The sequence below is a fragment of the Corvus hawaiiensis genome, chromosome 4, assembly GCF_020740725.1.
Source record: "Corvus hawaiiensis isolate bCorHaw1 chromosome 4, bCorHaw1.pri.cur, whole genome shotgun sequence".
Lineage (NCBI taxonomy): Eukaryota > Metazoa > Chordata > Aves > Passeriformes > Corvidae > Corvus > Corvus hawaiiensis.
In genome coordinates this window covers 22,109,954-22,127,420 of record NC_063216.1, presented here as the reverse complement: position 1 = coordinate 22,127,420, position 17,467 = coordinate 22,109,954, and the positions used below count along the sequence as shown (strand labels likewise).

The window sequence follows — 17,467 nt, the reverse complement described above, 5'->3', positions numbered from 1 at the left end:
TGCAGTGGATTTCATCGTAATATTGGTGTTTTGAAAAATAGCCTAGGCTGCCAAAAAAACATGCATTGTCAGTCCAAGAACCTCTCTGAGTAGAAATCTAGGATTCATAGCACATTGCCTAACTTTGCAGAAATGCCCAAGATAGCTGTGAATGGGCTGGCTGGGAAATCAAGAGCAGTGCTAAGGCAGCCTGTCTGACTGAAGTGTTTTAGGACACTGAGTGTGTTTAGGACACAGAGGTGCCTCTGGGATCTGAGCTGCCTTGGTACCAATGAGTCTGTTCACCTCAGGGCACAGAGCTCAACAAAGTTCTCCCCCCTGATGGCTTTATCTCCACAGAACAGAGTTTTCTGAAGCAGCAGGTGGGCATCTGCTTTCCTCTGATCCTCAGGCCCATTTCCCATCTACTTGTTTTCTTCCAGTCCCAAGTATCAACCTGCTCCTGGAAGGCAAGGTCTCCTTTTAGTTCTTGGGTCCTTTTCCTCCAGCTGCACTCTTCTGACTGGCACTTTTTCTGCTTTCCTTATCAGTCCTTGTATCCTCCTTTTGCTGAGTTACCTTCCCCTTACCTTTTTGCATTGCCTGGACTAAATCTTCCCTGTCTAGACTCAAATAAAGAGAGATGCTCCTCCTCTTCTTTTAGGCCTGCTCAAAAGTCCCATTCTTAGCAGTCAGGATTTCATTGCAGAGAGGAGAGGACTAAATAAGCAGGAAAATGTCCATGGTGGGTCCAGTTCAGTGCTGGCACATTATATTTGGGGACAAACCATAGCTTGCTAGCCAATGAATTTGCAAGCTACTTTCCTTTATGGAAAACCTGTAATATTGAATGAGAGTTACAGCAGTGAATGTGCAAAGATAACAGCTGTTTACCTACACTTTCATTCAATTTGAAATTAAATATCTACTTCAAAAATGACACAGGAAAAGCTTTCCACTAAGATCTGCAAGACTTCTGGGACGTATTTTTGGCTATCAGTCACTTCTACTGTAAATTACTGTATGATATCTTGCTAAGTATTATGAAAATTGTTATGCCATATACCCATTTCAATGGTGAAAGGTGGTATCTGGCTATACCATTTCTGAGGCATGTTTTAATTGGGAGAAAATTGATACAACAAACTAAGTTTATTTTGTTAACTTTCCTACATTACCAGTAGGAGAAAGTTTATTGCATTAGCTTATTTTAGGTGTGAGAAGCACAGATTTTCATCTTTTGTTTTGTTTTGTGATCATTGTTAGAACGCATTAAAGTCTGTACAAAATTATGAAGGAATAAGTACCAACAAGCTCTTATTCAATTATATTAGAAAAATCTGCATTAATGTTTGAGTAGTGTATGTACCCTATGCCTTAACATCCTTAATTCATGAGCTTGTATAACACTGTAATAATTTTTCACTTACTCTCGGGGTGTTCTTTACTAGTAGGCTTGTATTTATGTTTTCAAACTACTATTGGACTACATTTTCAATTACTGTTTTTAAACAGCTGGTAGATGATTTCTTTGGAAGGTTGCTGGTCAGGTACTATGCTTAACAGCTCAGCTTTTGGGTTTTACTGTAAGCAGGTAGGAAGAATGATTTTGACTGCTTGGACAGGTTTCTTCTTCCTCGTGCAGATGGTGTGTGGGAAGGGCAAACAGTTCTTTAGGATTCTGCTCGCTTAAAAGTTTTGCTGATACTGCAAAACAACACGTGGGGAGCTGTTTTAATCGACATGTTGTAAAGGTTCTCTTTTGCATCCTTCAGAGCAACCCACAGAAAAATTAAGTTTTGTGTGACAGGTATTACATGGTGCAGCAGGGTTTTTTTCCCAACACGTTATCCAAGGAGGAGGCCACTTTTGGAGAGCCAGATACACCAAACTGTTAATTCTCATGTTTCTAACTTTTGTCTTCTGGTTTGGTTTGTTTAGTTTTTTGGTTTTTTTTTTTCAAGTTGGACAGTTAACAATTAGTATTGTTTAAATTTTTGAGAATTAGTGCAGAATTACTTGGCTTTTGCAAGAAGCTCTTGATAGTGGGATAATGTTTCCTGAACTAGTCTCAAACTAATGTGTCAAATATTTCTTTTAGTTCTGAACAGGATAAAGAAGAATGGATAAAGGTAAATTCATCTACATTCTTTATTTTCTAAACACTTTTTCACTGAAGCAATCAGAAAAGTAATATTCATGTTTTCTGTCTGTACCTTCTCTGCTGATCAATAAGTGGTCAGAATGCAGAATCTGTTTTAAATTTTACCATGTCTGAGGAATTTCTCCACTGTTTCCTTAGGCACTTCAGAGTACTATTGAAGCTTTTCAGCAGAGGAATGAAACCTTCAGAAATGCTATTGCTAAAGAATATGAAGACATGCCTGTTGAAGTCTCTGTAAGCTGCTGTTATTTCTTTGTAACCCTCTTAATACCCACTGTGTTCTTCAATGAGTGGAAAAAGTTTGGCAGGAACTTTGCTTTCAAGCTCACCATTCTTATAGTAGAATAATTACAAAGCAGTCATCTTGTTGGTAATTGTTTTTCTTCATAATGCCAAATCTTGTAAACCAGTCTCTTTCTTTCTTGAGACATGTAACAGAGCACTCTTTCAGTGACGCACCATGGGTTCTTTGTTATTTCTTTTATAGATTTCAAAATGCATTTTGAGCTATGTTTTGTAATTTCCTTTCCAGAGGAAGAGAATAATTATTTTCCCTATTTCAAGTACTGTGCAACTTTTTACTAGCTTTTTTTATTCTTTGATCTTCCTCCTGCCCCCCCCACCCCCCCCTTCAGAACGCTGAGCTTGGGAAGAGAGCGCCGAGGTGGATCCGGGACAACGAAGTAACCATGTGCATGAAATGCAAGGAACCCTTCAATGCACTGACGAGGAGGAGGCACCACTGCCGAGCATGTGGACATGTAGGTGCAAACCCCAGTGCCTGTAGCTGCTCAGCAGGCCCAGGAATGTCTCCAAGCACCTGCTTGACTTCTCATGGCTCCTTGTCATCACAGAATCATAGAATGGCTTGGGTTGGAAGGGACCTTGAGCATCATCTAGTCCCAGCCCTGCTGCTGTGGGCAGGGACACCTTCCCCTAGACCAGGTTGCTCAGTGTCACATCCACCCTGGCCTTGAACACCTTCAGGGATGGGGCATCCACAGCTTCTCTGGGCAGCCTGTTCCAGTGCTGTGAAGTCTGTTGCTGCGTTTGTAGCTGAAAGAAGCAGCTCTGCATACCACCAAGAACCCTCTGCCTGCTTCAGTTGGCCTGGTGAATTTGGAAGCCATTAGGAGCAGTGTACATTTGTGTAAAATGTCCCAGGGCCCTGCACATAGTATACTGTTAGTTTTGAGACACCTCTACTAATATGAAGAGTTTCAAGACCATGTTAAGATGGCATAATCCAGCATTATTTTAGGCAGTGTTGGCTGTCTCCTCTTCACCAGAAGGCCATGAAACCCTGCAGTTCTTCACTAGGTTAACTTGGAGCTGTTCCCAGCTGGGTTCAGTGTGTAACTGTGTGAACATGTGCAAAGCATCAGGGAAGGAGGGAGTGTGAGGGTGGGGAGAGAGTATTGCTGCTTGCTTTCCGTGTGGGATGCTGCAGTAACATATCCAACTTGGGAGCAACCACCAAACAGCGGTAGTATGACTTGGGAGTGGTGAGAAGTTAACAGAAGAAGAGCAAACATACCGACTGTGCTTTCTCTTGCCACCCAGCAGCTCTGCCTTTCTCCACCAGATGGTGGTACAAGCTCAGCTTTAACATTTGTGGTACAGGGTGTGTTGCGTGATTTCTTTCGAATGTTTTTATGTGGCAGGAGGGCTTGCTGCATTCATAACGCTGCTTTTGTGCTTCCCAGGACGCTAGAGACTTTTTCAGAAGCTGTGAATTACTGACTGTACCGTTTTCATATGAGGGTTTTACCCCCAGATCTTTCTGTCTTAAAATTCTGTTAATGTTAAAGCCACACCTTCTCCTTGCACTTTAAATTTAAAACACTTTTTCATGGGAGTTAATTTGGGCCAGCAGTGGTGGCTTCCTAGCAGTGACTAATTGGGAATACTTAACTAGCATTGTCTAGAGCTCCAAGCTGAAGGTGGTGATCTAGATTAGTACTGCAAAGCCTTGGTCTACAATAAAGCTTTGTTAGTGGTTCAAGTCCACTTATTTACCTTTCTTTCTTGAAAAAAACTACACTGACATTTTTTATTCAGGGCATCTTTTTTCATGTGAAATGAGAATTCTGTGGAGAAACATTTCTAATGAAACAACTCTCAGATCTCTCTTGCATTTCAGTTACATATATACTGAAAAGAGAAATCAGGAAAAATCAGTGTGATACTGGCTTATTTATTCTGTGTATTTATGATTGGATTTTGAAATTGTGATTTTTATATATAGGTATATATACATTTAAGCATGCTAATATTTATTAGCAAGTTTAAAAACCAGCAATTTCTGATTTTATCATACTGTATCATTAAAAGGTCATCTCAATTGTAGGCTTCATTCATTCACTTGACCTCATTTCTGAGGTGTTATATAGAAAGCCAGTTGGTAAATGTACCCTTTCAGATTGGAATGTGAAGAAACTACCAGCATGGCTTGTGCTATATTCTGATTCTATACCTAACTGTAAACTACAGATATCATGAAAAGCCTAATGTGATTTTATGCAAAGTACAAAATTTCCACCAGGTAAATAGGAAGAAGCACTTCTAGTCAAGAAGTAGTGGCACAAATTTGGAAAATCATTATTTTCAAGTAAGTTATTGTTGACATGTTATAAAGATATTATCTTGTATATAATTTAAAAATATACTACAAAATAGAATACTACTAATTTTTATTTATAGTTTAATAAACTTCTATAAATACTTAATTTTTTTTTGTTTTCTAAGGTGGTTTGCTGGAAATGTTCTGATTACAAAGCACATCTGGAATATGATGGCAATAAATTGAACAAAGTCTGTAAGGACTGCTATCATGTTATAATTGGTTGTACAGACAGTGAAGAAAAGAAGAGGAAGGGCATCTTGGAGGTATGCCATTCAAGAATGCTATATATGTACAGCTGCAATCATTTTGGCTCATCAGTAGGTGAAAAATGGTAGCGTTCTTGCAGGGTTTATTTCCTCTTTGAGAAATAGAAAGTGCTTGGCTCAATTTCATCCCATTCCATAGATTTGGGTTTCAGCACTCACCTTTGCAAAACTGCTTTGTTTCTTGCAACTTTTCATATTTTTTTAAGAGAATTATGAACCTTAGAACTTGTTTGCTTCTTTCAATTACATCAGCTCCTGTGACAAAATTTAACCTTTCCTTGTAAAATTTCAGTTTTCTTCTTCTGCACTTAAGCTTTAATAGCAACAAACCCCACTGCTACCACAGTGATTCTTGAAAATATACACCCAGACTGAAAGAACTGGGGATAGAAACAAGGAGAATGGGGGAGAAATTTGCTCTTCAGAGCCTGAGTAGTAAGATACTGGTTTTGATCCATGAATCAAATGGATCTTTAAGTTGTCAGGTTGCCCTCAGCTTTTGGCATCTGAAAAGTCAAGATCGATGGAAATTTTAACACATAATCATTTTGTGTTCTTTCTTATCATCTCAGGTTCACTATTTAACTTGAGTAGTGTGTTACTCCATCTACAGATTTTAAGTAATTAATCTAATCTTTTCTCTAGGATTAGTGCTTGTGTGATTATATGATTCTTAGAGATGTGTTTGAATTTGATTCCATCATAATATTTTGACTGCCAAAATAGATAAATTGTCATATTGGATAGTTAGTGGCACTTCAGTGCCTAATATGGTGTTATTTTGGAAATCAGACGTTGTTGTAGGTGCTCAGATACAGAGAAAGGCTGGCTGTGGTGGCAAAATGAAAATTGGAGTGATACAGAAGTCTATAATCCAAAATTACTGATGAAAAAAGGAACAGATTACACATGCTAAGGGAATATGTTTTGTGATTGTATGTGTTTTTTATATATATTTTTATATATATATACATATTTGCTCCCTGAATCCACTCCTTCATGATCTTTCTTGGGTATTTCCTGAAGCTCTTTTGCAGATACTATCCAAGATTTGATAGGAATGGTGATAAACTTATTGCTTTTCTGTTCTTACTCTTTATTGAAGGAAAGTTTATTTTCCTTTTTATGCTTTATACTATCTCCTAGATTGAATCTGCAGAAGTCTCTGGAAATAGTGTCATATGTAGCTTTCTTCAGTACATGGAGAAGTCCAAGCCATGGCAGAAAGCATGGTGTGTCATACCCAAACAGGAGGCCCTTGTGCTCTACATGTACGGTGCTCCACAGGTATGTACAGGGGAAATGGAAACGATTTTAGTGATTATTGCCACTGATATTTGAGGAAGAGATGTCAAATAGCTTGGGAATGGAGGAAAGATCCAAGTGTTTTCACCAGCCTGTATAGCAAATGAGAGGTAATGGGCAATTAGTTGGCTGTTCTTAATAAAGAACTTCTTCTTCTCAGGATGTTAAAGCTCTGGCTACAATTCCTCTTCTGGGCTATACAGTGGATGACACTCCAAAAAGTGCTGACCTCCCCCACAGCTTCAAACTGACCCAGTCCAAGTCTGTGCACAGCTTTGCTGCAGACAATGAGGAACTGAAACAGAAGTGGCTAAAAGTTATTCATTTAGCTGTCAAAGGTGAGACACCAGAATGTCAAAATGAACTGCAAGTGAATTTAGAAGAGCAGCCTGAATCTTCTAAAAAATCTGAATGCTGAAGCTCAAGAACACATGGCATTTTTAAAAGATTTCAATTGAAATTGTGGTTAACCTTTGTGTTAACCTTTCTCTGCTCAATCAAGGAAAAAAAAAAGGAAAAAAAAAAGAAAAAGAAGCTTCTTCCTACCATACACATCTTGGCACTTTATGTTTGGGAAAAAATTCTGGTCTTTTTAGGGATCTTTTTCTTATATTTATGTTCTGTCAATAAAAGTGGTGTACAGGTCCATTTCAGAGACTTTTTTAAAAAATGTGAATGCTATTAAAAATACTTACTAACTTTACTGTACTACTTATTTGTTGTAATGCAATGTTTTTTTTTTAATCCAGTTGCTCTTCAGTTAACATTTGCTACCTTCATTAAGAATGCAAATATTTGAAGCTTCCTACTTACATGTTAGGACTTGCAACAGGATAAAAGATATACCTCCACATTGCCAAAATAGATCTGTACTTAAATATGCAGGGACAGTTTGGTTTAATGTATGTAGTTTATAGGTTGATTTCCACAGTTCTGTACATATGTTGTATTCACTTGTATCTTTTTAATTAAAGTAATGCAAATTGCTTTCACAGGTATATTGGCTTTTAAGGTTTCAATTTATCAAGGAATCAATCTAATGATTTCCAATCTAGGAATAAATACCTAAAATATGAGAAAACTATATATAATATATGTACAGTATTAAAAATGTACAATACTTGATTATTGCTTTGATTTCATGATACTGAGTTCTTATTAGTGAATAATTTATTTTTTAAAAAAAGCATGTTTTCTATTTGAAATTAAACACAGTCCTAAATTGAAAAATACTGTTCAGTGATTTGTTTTAATAGCTGACACCTAATGATCTTGATACTTTTATGCATCAAAAAATTAGCAGTAATGTAAGTGGCATGCAATGAACAAATGAGTTCCAGTTGTGTTTAAACAAGTAGTGGCTTTTCTTCAGTGTCCTATCACTGTTAGCTTTTAAGAGTGCAGTAGTTTGTTGCTCAAATGCAGTATGTGGTTTGAGAAAAGCAACAGATTCTAGCAACCTTCTGGGAACGTGTATTTTTGCTATTATGGTTATTGGAACAAAACATTTTGAACTTAAGTTTTTTAATTTTTGTAGAAGATTAGGTATTGTAACGTTTATTTATGACAACAATCTTCAAGGATTATTGTCTTAAAGTAGAGCCTGCTTTATAAAAATTTAGTATGAAGTCTGAGCTTGCAAATTTGAAATTTTATTAACTATTTGTTTTCTGCTTCTGGGTATAAGGACTCACTGGCTTTACAATATTAAGTTCCTTATGAACTTCCATTCCTATTAGGGTTTTTATACATAGAGGCAAATGACCTCCCTAAAATTTTTACTGTAATATCCTTGAATGAAATATGGCAAACTCAGAGGTAGTGATTGACTATCAACTAAAATCATTGCTGTCTTTCCTTTTTTAAACCCTTAAAGGAAGGAAAATATGTAACTTCTACAATCAACTTGTCATAAGAACATTCAGGAGTCTCACTTAATAAATCTGCAATCTGTGTTTTAAATCATGTCAAGCTGAAGAGCTCAGGTTCAATTTTGTTAGTAGCATGACAACAGATTTAAATTGTTGGGGTTTTATAATGAGTTTGTCAAACAAACTATTCACTGAACTCCTACACCTTCTTTACTCTTTCTGCAACACTGCAGGGACCAAAACCCAACACATTTTGCATTTAGCAAGAGATTAATGTCTGTTTGTAGTGTCAAGCATACATGAGCATGCAGTGTCCATCATTCCTTCATAAGAATGTTGTGTAAGTTAATGTCAGTGGGATGGATTTTGCTCTCACCTGCAGAGGTCCAAGATCTACAATAGCCTTTAGATTCCACAGCTTTACACCGGTGTTAATAGCAATCAGGACATGGTATGGTAGAGTACTAACTCTCCAGCTGACTTGGTGCATGTCAGTTCTGAATTCTCTTCCTTGGGTGCTCCCTGTGTCCAGATTATTCTGGATATAACCCTAGTATTAATTTTATCTGATGTGCAAGCTCTTCTGTAATTCTCTTAGAGATTTTAAATTACTTCTACTGGCAGCTGTGTTTACCTTTAGCAAGGGGCAGCTCAAGCCTGTTGTGGTTCATGTTGGTGAGTACCATCAGATCTTTTCCAAGGTCTCCCTAGCTAATACATCTTGCATATACCTTGGCAAGGGATGGGGGAACATTCAGGTAAGCTAGCAGAACTCTTGGTGGCAATCTTTCCTTCATGGCCATCTCCCAAAAGTGGCTATCTTCTACAAGAGCCTCAAGTGCAATTGTGGGATATGGAGAGTTGTCTTACCACATCCCAACGTATCAAAACAGTTTCCCATGGTCAAGTTGTTGAGTGTAAAGGAAGAAGTTGCTTTAAAGGAGTTCTCAGATAGGAAGGACTGAGCTGTACTGAACATATGATGGTATGACTGTAGTAAGAGAATTAATTAGGTTGGAAAAGGCCTCTTAGATCACTGGGTCCAACCATTGCCCAGCACTGCCAAGTCCACCACTAAACCGTGTCCCTAAGTGCCACATCTTTTAAATACCTTCAGGGATGGTGACTTAACCCTTTCCCTAGGCAGCCTGGTCCAATGCTTGACCTCCCCTTTGGTGACAAAATATTTTCTAAAATCCAGTCTAAACCTCCCCTGGCACAACTTGAGGCCACTTCCTCTTGTCCTATTGCTTGTTTCTCGGGAGCAGAGACTGATCCCCTCTTCGCCCATCATCTCCTTTCAGGGAGTTGTAGAGAGCGATAAGGTCCCTCCTGAGCCTTCCTTTCTCCAGGCTGAACACCCCCAGCTCCCTCAGCCACTTCTCACAGGACTTGTGCTCCAGACCCTTCACCAGCTCTGTTGCCCTTCTCTGGGCCCACTGCAGCACTTCCATGTCCTTCTTATCATGTCTTTCACATCCCAGAGCTGGACACAGCACTTGAGGTGCAGCTTTGCCCATGCCAAGTACAGGGGAACAGTCATTGCCCTGGTCCTGCTGGCCACACTATTGCTGATATAATAGTGTGTCTTGCCCATCTGGGCACACACTGGCTCATTCTCAGCTGCTGTCAACCAGCAATCCCAGGTCCTTTTCCACCAGGCAGCTTTCCAGCCTTTCTTCCCCAAGCCTGTAGCGCTGCAGGGGGTTGCTGTGACCCAGATGCAGGGCCCAGCAACTGGCCTTGTTGAACCTCATGGAGCTGGCTTAACCCATTGATCCAGCCTGTCTGGATCTCACTGCAGAGCCTTCCTGCCCTCCAGCAGGTCAACATCCTATCCAACTCGGTGCTGTGTAGTACACTCTGTCTTCTAAGCTCCTGCAAACTTAATTCTAAGCCAGGTAGGAAGCCCCATTCCAGTTTAGTGATTAGAAGTAGGAATTTCTGTGCTGCTTTATTGTTATAATGGTATTGAGTAGTTGAAGCTACGTGAATGGTTGCAGCATCTCTCAGATGAAGCCCTGCATTTGGGCATAAGCAACTTGAAATGAAGTTAGCACTGGGAGTTGTTTGTTTGGATGTTAGCCTCATGTTTGCTTTCAGCCACTAAATTTTATATAGTACACGATATTTTATTTACCCTAGTGAAACCCCTTTTATGTTCTCATAATCAATTGCTTGGTTAGGATTGTTCCCTCTGAGTCAGAATGTGTTGGCACTCAAATATATGTTTCTGTGTGTATTTTGTGGGAAAAGGATGTATTACCACTATTCAAGCACATCAGAATATGGAGAAATTGCTTCTAAATTTAACCACCCCGTTGTCTTCATTCTTCACAGACAAGCCCTCCTACAGCATCCCAAACTTTAAATTGTAAATTAGGACTGCAGAGGAACAAATGCAAAGTCATAGCTGCTGTGGCTTAAGAACTATGACCAAAGCAGTGAAATGAAAACCATCATTCTAACAAGGTAGAAGCTGTTCCCATTTGAACTAAATTCTTAAATTCTTCAAGGAAAAGAAAAAAGGCATTAAATTTGTGAGCATAAAGCTCTGTGTGTAAGGAATAAACTGTAACTAAGCATTCATTCATAATGCATGAATGCATGTGAATGGCTCTGCTGAATTATTTAAATTTTGCAACTCTTGTGTTCAAGAAATACTTGTTTCTCACTTTAAAAGTGATCAGTCTTCTGTGCGATTTAAAGCAGATCAAAAGTTATTTTAGTGGTTTTATCTGTGTTCAACCCGAACAAGACTTAATTTTATCATTAATATTTTTGGATCATAGTAATATATTTTTTGAAATTACTTATTTTTCCCCCTACCATGGGAAAATAGTGTATCATAATATCTGCATGTCTGCACCATTCCTCCAGACCCTCTAAAAATTCTCTTTTGGTATCAGGTACTCCTGCTTGGTTGAAGAGCTGCTATAAAACCTGTATCATGTAGTATTTTCAAATCGCTTTATGCTGAGTAGTTTTGTTTATTCCAAAATGTATTTAACTTATATGTGCAAAATAGATATTGCGAGTACAAAACATTCTCTTCTATTTGGAGTAGAATATTAAACCACTTTAATTGCATGTATATATAGTAGCACCTTTTTATGCAAAACCATCTCAAAGTGCTTTACAAATCTCCTCAAAGATTCTAACTTCCTTTCATAGAAAAGAGGATTTTTATTCTTCATGTTTTCAAATTATGGATGAAGACAAGGCACTGATTAAATACAGAGTAAATACACTACCACCTAAGTAAAATTTAGGTGAGATTATAGAAGTATGCTCTAGAGTGGAGTCATAGGGAAAAAAAAAATACATATATTTAAAAAAGACAACAAGTGGGAAAGATGTGGAAACACTTGACAGGTTGTTTGGGTTCATCACCACATAGCTAGTATTAAAAAATCATCAGCTTTTAATGTCAAGGAAAGACTAAATAAAATTCACAGAGGGTAGTTATTTCTTATACTGAAGGAAAGACTTTCAGGAAAGAAATAAACATTCCATGTAGAAATAATCCTAAGCAATAAAAAAAGGTCTTTCTCCATATAGCTGCTCTAAACTAGTACAGGCCTGCTGGAGCTATTATACCTTCAGTGATTTAAATTCATGTGGAATCTGCCTTACATTATATAAGGACATTTGTGGAAGATGAAACTTCCACCAGTTTGGGAGCTGCTGAGATAGCATGTTTTCATCTGGAGGTAATTGATGTAGGGGTGAATGTAAACAGCTGGAAATATATATCCAAAAGTAAGTGATTGGAGAGAAATAATTTTGTGGTAGAACTGACTATCCTTAAGATAAATCTGTTGGTGAAACGGGCATCATTCTTAGTCTCTGTGGTCTACTGTTACTTGAAATCTGAAATTAAATATGTGGGGTTAATGTTTTTTTCTCTAGTCTATGGCCCTGTTGGTGTGAGGAATTTATCTAGCTGGTTCTGACCCATGGAACTGTAAGTATGTTCCTCAGATAGGAGTTTTAATCTGCTAGCCAGATTGTTTCCTAAATCCTTTTCCTTTGACAGAACATAACATTAATTTAATGATTACATATGTGTGTGTATATACACATATGCATATGTGTGTGTGTATATGTATATAAGTGTATTTATGTATTTGAGACTATTATTCAGATGGCTTGTTTTCAAGCAGTATTTCACTATCAAAAAATACACTGTGCTGCATTCAAAATAGAATGTATAATGACTGTGTTGAGTATGCTTTCCAGAAAAAGGAGAAAGATTGAGGTAGATCTGCATGTTTACTATTTCAGCCTATAAAAACAAACACAAAAGCTCCCACAAACATGCTAATTCCAGTGAGGCATTTCAATCAGCTTTCTTTGAAATCTTGTGATTTAATTTCTTCCCAGAATCAACTCTGGCATTTTGTTTCACCCTTTCCTCTTCTTAGCACAAGTGAATGTAGCATGTGTTTTTTCTCAAAATCCTCAAGGAGATTTCTTTGAATAAAACATGTTTTCAGCCTCTGCATAACACCAGCCTACTTCTGTTTGTGGCTCATCCTCATAGATTCATTAAGTATTTATGGTGGAAACATTCAGAAAAGAGGGAACTCTATCAAAGCATTTTTGCATCTATGTGCCCTGGTATTTTTAAGCCAAATTTGTTGCATGTAGAGAACAGTTTGCGATAGAAATATTATTTTTTCTACCAGTGTATTTTCTAGTCTGCAGCCCTTAAGGCAGATTAATGCATTAATTTTAGTGGGAGCTGTATCAGCTGTAATTGATACATTCTAACTCAAACATTTTAATGTTTGACATCAGAATTACAGGCTATACATGTTAATTTCCCTTCATTATGGAAGCATTTCTGATTTTAATTGCAAAAATGTTTCTTAAAAAAAAATAATTGGAAGAGGTGTAAATTTGTTTTGGTTTTGCAATAAAGTGAATAATATTAAAAAGGTGAAATAAAAATGCCATTGTAAGTTGTGCAAATGTAAGTCATCATTTTTATGGTTAAGAAATATATGAATGTAAAAAAAGTTGAAGATATTGTACATATTTTCTGTAATATATGTATATTTGATCCTAAGGTGGGTGGAGAATTGTAAAAATTAAGCACTTTAATTCATGTTGAGTACTTAAAAAGAAAAGAAATTTGTATCCTGTAAAATAAAAGCATCATTAAATAAGTATTGCTGGTTGACTCTCTTTTTTCGTCCACCTACTGCTCATTTTGCTGATTAAACCTTTAAGCTGTGTTTCTTGTGTACGACGGTGAGGAGCTGGTTTGGAGCACTGGTATCTAATTTGCTGAAGTGCTGGTTACTCACAAGTGCTGCTAAGTTGGTGAAAGATGTATTCTGAGTTTATAAAGGGTTTATTTAATGCTATGACATCCTAGGTGGGAAAGAAAAAAGATGTGGTCTCTGCAATCCTGCACAGTTTCATCCAGATTTCTGTAATGGGAATGTTATGTGAGTGCTTTATGGACGTCTATATCGCCATCCCCGTAGAAAAGTGCAGAAATAAAGGAAAACATTCAGCATAGCCCCACATCTTTCTTAGTATTACTCAATACTAAGTGATCAGCATGATCAGAGTTAGTGGTGCTGCCAAGCAAAAAATGATCAGGTAATTATCTGGATGTGTCCTTTAACAGACAAAAACTGGTTGCAGTTGCCTCCAATTTCCATCCTCGGCACATGTTAAACCTGTTTTGACTGTATCTGATTTATTGTTGGTATTCTTCTGCAGGTGGGCACAATGTTGCAGAAAACACTTGCCTCAAAACAGAGAGAGGAAAAGTTACTGTAGCACTTGGCTCCTGTCTGGAAGGAGTTGCATACAAGAATTTTTGTTCCATTTCTACATCTTCTCTTTCCACACACCGTAAACAAATCAGTAGTTGAAATAAGCACTGATTAACCACAGAGAGTAATGCTTCCCTTTCTGTTTCTGTAACTTTCCCCACTAAATTTTCTGATTTTTTTTGCACTGTGGTTAACTCTGTTCCAAACCTCATTTTCCTCATTAAGCACAATGCAATGCCCTCTGCATGGAGACAAAAATAATATCATTTACCCTAAAAATGTGCTTCAATAAGAGAACACAATTATAAAACTCAAACTACAGGAAGCGCGTCACCGCAGCTCCTACTTAATTGCTTTAAATGAGCAGGGTTAAAAAGCACTGCTATTCTATGTGGTAGCCAATTGTCCAGAGCCCATCAAGTACAGGGTTGGTGAGGAAGTGGTAGGCGTTTCCTCCTCTGGCTTTCCCCAAGAGCCTGACTAACACTGCCTCATTACCACGGAATTGTTCTTGGCATTGCATGAACTTCCTGACCTTCGAGAAGTGGCAGGGCAGCCTTTGGCAAACACAGTATTTGGAGCTTGTTTGTTTTAAATAAATTGCTCTGGAGGGTCCTGTGGTGTCTCTAATGGACAAGCAGAGGGATCCTTATGATTGTGACCATTTTGCTTGGCAGCTGTTTACCCCCTGCCTTCTTGGGGCCAGTGCACCAGGCAGCCATGGCAATATTTAACCTCACCAGAGCCTGTTCATGTGGTAAGTCAGGATGCACATCGTGGAGTTTGGTTCCTTGAGGAACACCACATCTGTGTTGCATGGTGCTCTTTCTGTCTCGAAAGCACAAAGCTCTGGTGTCATGAGCAGGATGTGCTGCCTGCCCCAGACAGAACTGACAAGACCTCCAACCATCAGGATCTTACCAAGAAAATTCATTAACAATTTCAGCTGCCAAATTTGAATATGTTCTTATTTGCTAAATGAAGGAAATTTCTGCTGTCAGAAGCATCTCCTTATGGAATAGATACTTAGCTGGGAATCTAAGGTAAAATGAGATTCTAGATCCCAAAACGTCTTCATATTAATTTTACTGAATACTACCTTATTTAACATATAGATTCCAAAGGTTTCTGAATTTGATTTATGCATTTGTAATATTAAAATAACCCATGGCTGCAGAAATGGAGATTGTCTTGGGAGCAGAATCTGGGATTACCCTCTCTTTGGCCTCTAGTTCATGTTCTCTTCTGCCCCTTCCTACTCCTGTCTGGGAGCCGGGCAGTCGCAGCACTCTTGCATGGAGAATGTGGAAATGAACTCTCTCTTGGGTCCACTGGACAGTGAACTTGTATCTCTGACTCTGTGAGCTTGTGTTTGGAAACAAGGCTGGAGGTTTGTGCTCTCTTTTGAATATGTTTTAACGTCATATTCCCAACTCCCTTCTCCAAACTCTAAGTAAGGGTCCCTGCTTTGGGGAAATGGGTTTTAGATTCTGACTGCTACTGAATAGGGAAGCCTTCTCTCAGTGTGGATTTAAATTTATTACCCTGTGATGGAAGAAGATAAGATTTCATTGTAGTTCTGTTTAGACGTACTATGTAGCACATAGAACTACCTGCCTTACCTGTTTTGTCTTACTTGAATATTTCTTGCAAAGTAAATCCAATTCTTATAGCCTGAGGTTTTGGGACACAGCACTAGCAAAAGGCCTGCCTTATCTATGTTGTATTTTGGAATTTGATCTCAGACTAGCACTAAGTTAGTCCTATTAACTGAATGCTCTTTAGCTGCTGAAGTGCATCCTACAGTTGCGTTTCACGTGGAAAGACGTGCATCTCTATGCCTCAAGACAACCGTGCAGTGCAAAGCAAAGCATGGCAGGTGAGACATGAAGTGTCTGCTACCCTTAGTCTTATAAGCAGGTTGTGATGTTGTAAATCACGTATGCTCAATTGTTACATTTCCAATTTAAACTTAAAATTGTGCCAGTCATAAGGAGTGTGCACAAGAAAATGTGACTCATAAAAAATGCTCCTCTTGGTACTATTTTATCTTAAAAAGACTATAGGATATGGTCTTATTTAACTACTAGATCCAGAAGCAGAAGTTACAAGCTCAATTCCTCCTGCATTCCAGCAAGTTTTGGTTGAGGTAAGGTTTGGTTGGGGTAAGATTTTTTCTTTCCTACTGACTTTGTCTCAGTTGAATGCTAAGTGTGCCTTCTGTTTAGCAATAGAAGTTACTTTCTTGATAGCAGACAAGGGGTTATGGCTTTTATTCCTAAAACCTTGGTCCTTTAACATAAAAAGTCTTCACATGAAAATTGAGCTGCAAACCACTGGGGTGGTGAAAATCTTTTACTGAAGCAACTGTTAAAATGTTGTGTTTGTTATTTTGAGAAGTGTGACCACCCCAGTTGCAGCAAGGAGGGAGCACTGCTGTGCAGGAATCCAGAAGGATACAGAGATTACTTTCATCTCCAACCTAAGTTTTTACCTCTATTGACCCTGTGAGAAAAGCTGATGTCTTCAAAATACTGGAGTGCTTGGGCCTTGTTACTGATTTATGAGGTTCGACTGCTGTGTTTGCCATGTGGCTCTTGACCTCTGCCTTTCCCTCCCTTAACTTGAAACCTACTTTTAGTTTCACAAGCACGTTTCACAGAAGTTGTGTGACACCCCAAATAGCCAATGGATTTTCATAAATAACTTCCCAGTGCTAGGTTAAGAAAATATAAGGAACTCTCAGTTGTTTAGTTCATATTGTCCAGCAAAGTTGCATCCCTGCCCCAGGATAACTTTGTTTTGTCAGAGACTGCGTGTCAGAACAGGTAACATGTCCCTCACACTCAGGAATTCCTATCAGCACTACGACTTCTTACAGCCAGCTGAAGCACGTAGGAGAGCTTGCTTTGCCAGCTCAGCAGAATTCCTGGACTATGGATTTCAAATCTCTGACTTCTGTTGCTTCTGGAAAAAAAAAAAAAAAAAAAAGGAGCAACATTTAGAATCTCTCAGCTTGGGAAATCTGTGTAGAAAGGGTCATTCTGTCAAGGGATTTCAGGAATTTATTTATCTCATCTTCTAATGGTGTTCACTGAGGAGATGTCTGCTGTAAGAAGCTGTTACAGTCACATCTGTGATGAGGTTGCTCTGGAGAATACAGAAACACCATTCAATTTGACTTCACATAAAATCTGATCTCTGCCAGACCCATATAACTGCTGTACTACATGGTTCCAAAAGGTGACATTAGTAAGGAATAATTTATAGAAGTATTTTGCTAATGGTGTTTTTGCAGAATAAAGCAGTATGGCTGTATGAGGCACAAATGTTACGTTGCAAACTTGGTATGTTTCAGTAATAATTCTCTAGACAAAAGAGGATGTCAGGAAATAAGCTTTGCTGAGGTGCTAGTTTGTGGTTTCCTTGTCTGGCATAAATGAATTAAATGGCAAATGACT

At 38.3% G+C, this 17,467-nt stretch overlaps 1 protein-coding gene across 3 annotated transcripts in view; it reads left to right on the top strand.

The window, feature by feature from the left end:
- FGD4 (FYVE, RhoGEF and PH domain containing 4) overlaps positions 1-8,311 on the top strand; it is a 100,268-nt gene extending 91,957 nt beyond the window's left edge. For all 3 annotated transcript variants that reach the window (XM_048301776.1, XM_048301777.1, XM_048301778.1), the window contains exons 12-17: positions 2,081-2,111; positions 2,282-2,377; positions 2,779-2,904; positions 4,892-5,032; positions 6,182-6,322; positions 6,501-8,311. In XM_048301776.1, the coding sequence (XP_048157733.1) occupies positions 2,081-2,111; positions 2,282-2,377; positions 2,779-2,904; positions 4,892-5,032; positions 6,182-6,322; positions 6,501-6,758 (793 nt within the window). In that variant the 3' untranslated portion in view covers positions 6,759-8,311. The remainder of the gene's footprint in view (positions 1-2,080; positions 2,112-2,281; positions 2,378-2,778; positions 2,905-4,891; positions 5,033-6,181; positions 6,323-6,500) is intronic.
- The last annotated feature ends 9,156 nt before the right edge of the window (positions 8,312-17,467 follow it).